This window comes from Penaeus chinensis, chromosome 6, assembly GCF_019202785.1.
Source record: "Penaeus chinensis breed Huanghai No. 1 chromosome 6, ASM1920278v2, whole genome shotgun sequence".
NCBI classification, from domain to species: Eukaryota; Metazoa; Arthropoda; class Malacostraca; order Decapoda; family Penaeidae; genus Penaeus; species Penaeus chinensis.
In genome coordinates this window covers 35,039,600-35,047,099 of record NC_061824.1, presented here as the reverse complement: position 1 = coordinate 35,047,099, position 7,500 = coordinate 35,039,600, and the positions used below count along the sequence as shown (strand labels likewise).

The following is a 7,500-nucleotide window of genomic DNA, read 5'->3' as shown; positions in this document are numbered from 1 at the left end:
TCTCAGCGCAAGAATCCAATCCAATCCAGTGTTAAATTATATATATATATATATATATATATATATATATATATATATATATATATATAAAAAAACACTTATGTTCAAAAATATGAAAATCCTGTTAAGAGCAATTAAAACAGCATAAAAATCCGTGGATCTGTTGTTATCTCACAGCCTCAATTTGGAGTAAGACACTTACGAAATTATTGTCAGCCAACTTTCTGGGACTTTTATTAGTACAAACAGCCAAATGACAAATAGACAACTAACCTAACATCTGGGAAAGGATAAACAAAGCCCAGCAACGAACAATGATTTTTCAAAAGGTAGTACCACAAACATCTGTCTAACTGTCCAACAATCATTAGTTTCAATACAAAAGAAATGAATTTATAAATAAATAAATAGGTAGAATACATTAAAATGGAAAAATGTTATGAAAGAAAACAACATAAACTAAAGTTCCTTCTTAGGACCATAAGAAAGAAAATTTGAACATCTTTTTGTTTCTAATACAGGTACAAACTTTTTTGAAAGGTTTTCAAAAAAATATCCGATGACTATTTTCTTAAGTTCCTTCAGAAATTCCTAACTTCTTTTGCACAGCGTACATGCATGCAGCTCAATGCAAAATATTTCATCTTGTAATATTCAGTAACATTATTATAATGTCAGAATGATCTTCAGACCTCAGATACAACAGCAATCTGATCTTTTGATGCATGAGGAAGTTCATGCAAATATAACAGACATGTTCATGGATACACATATTGTTAATTCAGAAAATGTAGAAGGGAAAGGAAGGTGCCTTTACAAAAATAAAATTGCATAAATAATAATGACCTGAAAGTCCATTCATTCAAGTCATCTACTCACTTTTCATTGTTTTGATATCAATACAAAGCATATACATATATACAAACATATATTATGCTTACCCATACATAAAGATAAGGTTCACTTGAGGTCTTCAAATTAGCTCACAAAGTCCTTTATCCCTGTTTAAAACATCTACTTTACCCGCTCATCTGTTACCCAGATTAACTTTGTGTCTAGATTATGCTCTCGTACAAGGCTGAGCAGTTCTTGGTACTCCTCCATGGTAGCAGCCCCCATGTGACATAAGCGTCCAATGCATCGTACCGAGTTCTCTTGCATTAGTAACAACCTCACAGTGTCTAATGTGACAGTGGTTGAGACGTTGAACCAGACTTCCTGAAAAATAACATTTTGTGAGTAGAGCAACTTGAATTATTTTCATAATTTTTCTAATATGAGTAACTATGTTGTGAACATGTCAATGTTCATGCTCTGATGGAAAATGGTCTTCATGGAATTCAATTCAATTTATATTTAACAATCAAGTTTAGTTTCTAAATTCCTGTTAAAAGTTCTTGCAAGTAAATTCTCCCCAGTTTGTGCACTCTTCTCATAGCATACACATTATACATGGCAGTAATCTCATCATGACGTGTATATATAGTTATAAAAACTCAGATGATAACACAGGTCTGAAGGGGGAAAAAATAGGAAAAAATTATCGAGAGGGAACAATCTTCAACATCACCATGAGATACCCATCACCAGCAAACATCCCTAGAAAACCTGATATCCAACAACTCTCAAAAACTAGTGTTTAACCTCAAGATCTGGCAGTGGGTTGGTCTCCAGAATGGAGGTGAAGGTCGCATCATGCAGCCACTCTAGCTCCCCATCTAGGTGCAGGGTGCGGAGGGCTGGGGTGTGGCTCAGCACAAATCTCAGGCGGCGGTTACTAATCACACCCGTCAGGTTGAGGTGCTCTAGGTGCAGATGGGCTGGAGCTGGAATGCCCATGTCTAACCGCTCATCGCTGTCCTCTAGACTGTACCTGGCCTGTAATGCAAGGAAAGGGTCTCACCTTATCCTGTTATTATGAATACCCAGGCCAATTCATGAATCAAAAGTGCATGACAAAGACAATATTTCTAACTTGCAGCTTTGGCCGACTTGGAAATATTACAGACATTATAAGGAATTATAAATAAATACCTTATAGTCACCAGAAAACGTCAGATTTACAAGATTCGGGCAGCAGCTGGCTACAACATTGTGTGCCTGAAAAACAACAAACATTATCAGATTGACAGATCTTGCAGTAAAAATAAAGGTTCTCCATTCTTAACATCCAACTGATCTGAAAATGAACAAAATAAAGCTAATAGTGCTGCAAAGAAAAAACTAAAGAGACAAATGAGTACAGCTACACACGGCACAAGTGCAAACAGCAGCCCGACAGTGCCTTGAAGTCCTACCTCGGCAACAAAGAACCAGTCGTCAGCCAAGTGAAGATCTAGCACAGTGAGCTGACTTCCACAGGCTTCCACCATGCGTCTCACCAAGTCCACTGAACAGCGGTCATACAAGTTGGCTTGCAGTTTTTTCAGCTGAGGAGGACAAAATACAAATGTTTGAGAGACAGAGCAATTAGAAACATGCTTTTAAAAATCTGTTTATATAACTTTCGCTCCAAAAACTATTATCTTACTAATGTCGGTGTAAAGATTTAAAGTTTGAAAGGCCCTGTATGTTATTGTATAAGATGTATCAAGTGGAGTTTGTTATTTTTCATGTGTTAAAAAATCATTCTGTTACAATGCATGGTTAATTTATGTAAAATATCATATAGAGAAAACACTATGTCAAATATAAAATATATACTCCACATCTCAAATATAAAATACGTCCTCTACATTTCAAATATAAAATGTGTCCTCCACACCTTTTTCAAAAGGCAGGCCAATCGAATTTCCCCATTTTGATATAGAAACCCCAAAAGACTTCTTGGCTTTTGAATCAGTATTCTGGAACACATAAAAGCTGATAAAAAACACAGTAGATGCGGACACAAAACTTAAGGGCACTGCAGAGCATGTTTCTCATGATTTCATAATAAGCATGCATGTAGATTCCTAATGCAGTAAATTAAGACTTAGGCATTTTCACATCTGTATCATGCTTGGTAATAAAGCCATTGTGAATTTTCATTGTGTAGCATACTGATGCAAGGGTATATAAATAAATAATGCCCAATATAATAATACAGAATGATGGAAACCAATAAATTTTGTTCCTTCCTATGAAGAGAATGGTAAATACTGACATCAGAAATTCTTAAAATGAAATCATAACAGATATATACTGCTGACAATTCTTACTCTGCAAAAACAAACAACACAACGACAAATATAACATGGTAAATGCATGGTAAATGCAAAGATATAACCAAAACTGCTATCAAGAGACCCACATACAAGTGACCCACATACAAGTGACCAAGTAACTACAGGTACACCACCAATTTTCAGGCACCCTTAGCTCTAGGACCATTATCCACTCTGCCAAAACAACAGGGTTCACAAAATAATAATCTAATAATAATCCCCAGAAACTCCACCTGAAACACCTGATAATACTCCCCACTAGATCCTCCTAAAACTCCAGATACTAGTACTCTCCAGAAACTCCACAGATACTCCCCTTTGCACACCATGACTACCAAAGTGATAGAGCAGCTTTAACCTCTGTGATGTAAACCAAAGCTGTATTTATCTACTAATGAATCCATGCTATTTATTTTCTAGATTAGCAGACAAATTCCACATAACAACAGCCTTATCTAGTGACTGGTAAACCTAAATTCCTTAGTAATTCTGTCTGATGAACTATCAGTTATAAGAGGGACCAGTGGTGTACCTTTATAAGTGTTTCGAAATATGTGAGGCAGGTAGAGGAAAATAGATAAGCAGGAATAAGAGAATATATTGTACGAATGAATTTGGACATGAACCCAGGTCTTTCTTTGGCCAATTTTTTTTTAATGAATATCATTTGTTATTAATGCACTTCACGAAAATAATATTTACTTACTTCACCATCGCCAAGAACTACTACAAAAAGGAAAGTAAAGATTGGAATTGATGAATAATGGAGGCCTAAACAAATATCTTTTGGATGAAATGATCATAAGCTTTACAAAAACATGCTCTAATGATCCATGGTGTTCTAATATATAACAAAAAATAATTAATCTAAAATCCTATATCCGTCCTGGACCTTCTGATCCAGTTTTAACCTCAAATGAGAGAAAAAAAATATATATACCTTCAATGTGCTAAGTTATTTGGAAGAATCTGAATGGTAATTTCCGAAAACTGTAGTAATTATAGGTAATTTAATAACATATAATATTTTTATTTCTATTTTTTTTCTCCCATGCTTAAGATAGCTGCTATTAATAATGTTACAATAATTCTCAATATAAAACTATTATATTATGTTCCATTATGTAGCATTTAAAAGGGAAGGAACTGGCATATGGATTTAATAGAAATATCTATTCTGGGTCATTAATGTTCTGCTAATGAAAAAAGATCATTTCATCCCCTAAACATAGAACAAACTGGTTGGTGGGTTGATGAGGTAGCTGATTCTGCCTCACTATAAGGTCGTTACTATACCTAAAAAGACTACAATAGATAAATAACTGAATAAAGAGAGAAGAAACAAAATTAAAACACATAATCAACCAGATCAAATCTCGGTTACCTTCGGCTGAGCGGTGAGCATGGAAACATCAGGCTCCTCCGTCATGTCCTGAAATACGAAATCCAGCCGTATGTGTTCCAGGTGTGGGAAAAGAACCGAGGAGAGCAGGTCTTCCGTCTGGGGGTTAAAGAGCCAGAAGTTCTTGAGGTTGAATCTTTCATCCCTCGTGCTCAGGTCTGGCCGTACGAGTGTGGTTGCGTCGCCGTGGATCAGCTGCTCCTTGATACGGTCAAAGAGATCGGCTCTAGATTCAAACAGGAGTGAGTCGGAGTTACAGTTGAAGGCACAGTGATGCAGCCACGAGAGATTCCTTATGGAATCCACAATTTTCCAGCAACCTTTCCCTGTGATCCGTGTCCCGGAGATGTCGAGCATCTTGAGGCTTGCGCACTTGGCTATTTCCTCACACTGCTGGTCTGTTATCTTTTCTGAACCCTTTAAATTTAGTTCACACAGCTGAGGACATGATTCTGAGAGGCCACTGATCATTTCTGGGGTGCAAATATACTGAATCCCTAACTCTGTCAAGTGAGGCAGGTGTGTGAGTTTTGTGCACAGGTTTTCAAATATCTTTGACCGCCAATAACAAGATCGTCCAATCATTAACTTCCTGAGGTTTACAGCCTTGTGTAGGTTATCAAAAAGAATCTGTAAATGATGAAAAAAAATTAGTAATCAGGACAAATTTCTATAACATTATTATAATACTATTATCCTAAAAAAGTAATTTATTCTGTAGGAATGTATTCCACAGTGGTACATCTTTAATGAGCAAACAAAATTTATAATACATGACTTAAAGCAAATTCTACTTTCTTATCAAACTATGAGACGTTTCCCTCTCTCTCTATTGGATCTCTTTCAGAATATCATTATTTCTTTAATAATTCCTAGCCTTTCAGTGATTCTAAACTTCTAAATCTCTTTTAAACAGTGAATCATACATGTAGATCTTCAACATACTTCCCTGTTCACTTCACAAACTTCACATCACTCTTCTTCCCAAATTTCTAAGAACTGAATATCATCCATACAAAACATTATACACACGAGTCGCACCTTGCACATCTCCTGCTCTGAGAACATCTTTGTTCTGCCGAAGTCAAGTTCCCTCAAGGATGAGTTGAGAAAGTGAGGTAGGATGTCTTGCACTGCCTTCCGTATCTTCTTCTGCCGCATGTACAGCAGGTCTAGGCGTGTTATGATGTTCGAGAAGAGGAGTTCGTGCAGCATGACGTGAGAGTGGGATGTCAGCTGCACGCCCAACTCCTGTCTTAGCGTCTCTAATCCTTTTGACAAGGAGACAACAGATAAGAATTAAACATACATGGAAGGAAAGTAAGCATATCTTCTTAGCATGGTAAAGTGGCCTTAGAAATTTCTTCTAGATTTTTTTTTTTTTTTTTTTTTTTTTTTTTTTAATTCAACTGATTCAAATACTGGCATAATAAAAAAGAGAAAACTTTTTCATATCATTTACAAAATGAAAATCTTGACTGAAGGGAAGAATGCTGGGTAATAAAATGTAAATACATATTATAATTATATAAAAGGAAATAGCTCAAAGGATTATCAATCTTAGATATCATATAACTAGCCCACAAGTATATGACAGAGTTACTACTGATCAATAAAATTTTGCTTGTAAGACATAAAACTGATATCATGGTTTGGAAAATAATTAAAAGAAGATGAAGAAGATGAAGAAGTAACAGAAAAAGAAGAAGAAAAAGAAGATGAAAAACTAAATTTACTTTCTTTCATGAAATAGAAGAAGAAGAAGAAGAAGAAGAAGAAGAAGAAGAAGATGAAGACTAATCTTACTTTCTTGCATAAAGAAAAAGAAGAAGAAGAAGAAGAAGAAGAAGAAGACTATACTCACTTTCCCTCATATCCTCCGGGGAACCACCACTATGGCTACCATTTTCCTTCTCTCTCCTGTTATCACTCTCCGTACTGCCCTTCTCTACCTTTTCATCTTTCTTCTCCGCCTTCTCTTTCTCGTCACTGCTCTTCTCCTCCGCTTCCCGCATCTGATTTACTGAAGCCTCGTGATTACACATAGCTGGCTGCTCTGGCTCCTCAGCTGTCCCTTCCGCACGTGCTTTCTCTTCCGTGGCATTCTGGAGCTCCACCTGAGGGGAGTAAAATCAGTGAGAAAGAAGGGAAGAAATACGAAGAGAGAAAGGAAGAAAGAGAAAGAAAGAAAGGAAGAGAGAGAAAGAAAGAAAGGAAGAGAGAGAAAGAAAGAAAGGAAGAGAGAGAAAGAAAGAAAGAAAAACAGAGAAAGAAAGAGGGAAATACAGAGAAAGAAAGAAGGAAATTCAAAGAAAGAAAGGAAGAAATACTAAGAAAGAAAGAAAGGAAGAAAGAGAAAGAAAGAAAGAAATACAAAGAAAGAAAGGAAGAAAGAGAAAGAAAGAAAGAAAGGAAGAAAGAGAAAGAAAGAAAGAAATACAAAGAAAGAAAGGAAGAAATACAGAGAAAGAAAGGAAGAAATACAAAGAGAGAAAGGAAGAAAGAGAAAGAGAGAAAGAAATACAAAGACAGAAAGGAAGAAATACAGAGAACGAATAGAAGGAAGAAAGAGAAAGAAAGAAATATAAAGAAAGAAAGGAAGAAATACAAAGAAAGAAAGGAAGAAATACAAAGAAAGAAGGAAAAAAATACCAAGAATAAAAGGAAGAAAGAAAAAAAAGGAAGAAATACAAAGAAAGAAAGGAAGAAATACAGAGAAAGAAAGGAAGAAGAGAAAGAAGGAAAGAAAGACAAGAGAGAAAGTACAGAGAAAGAAAGAAGGAAATACAAAGAAAGAAAGGAAGAAATACAGAGAAAGAATGGAAGAAATACAAAGAAAGGAAAGGAAGAAAGAGAAAGAAAGAAGGAAATACAAAGAAAGAAAGGAAGAAA

The 7,500-nt window shown here is 35.6% G+C and overlaps 1 protein-coding gene across 3 annotated transcripts in view; it reads right to left on the bottom strand.

Moving 5' to 3' along the window:
* LOC125026465 overlaps positions 1–7,500 on the bottom strand; it is a 14,780-nt gene that overhangs the window by 1,035 nt on the left and 6,245 nt on the right. For all 3 annotated transcript variants that reach the window (XM_047614933.1, XM_047614932.1, XM_047614934.1), the window contains exons 3-9: positions 6,473–6,725; positions 5,650–5,879; positions 4,591–5,238; positions 2,298–2,429; positions 2,035–2,100; positions 1,645–1,878; positions 1–1,218 (exon numbers count right to left, since the gene is read on the bottom strand). The exon at positions 1–1,218 is cut by the window's left edge and continues 1,035 nt beyond it. In XM_047614933.1, coding sequence (XP_047470889.1) covers positions 1,015–1,218; positions 1,645–1,878; positions 2,035–2,100; positions 2,298–2,429; positions 4,591–5,238; positions 5,650–5,879; positions 6,473–6,725 — 1,767 coding nt within the window. In that variant the 3' untranslated portion in view covers positions 1–1,014. The remainder of the gene's footprint in view (positions 1,219–1,644; positions 1,879–2,034; positions 2,101–2,297; positions 2,430–4,590; positions 5,239–5,649; positions 5,880–6,472; positions 6,726–7,500) is intronic.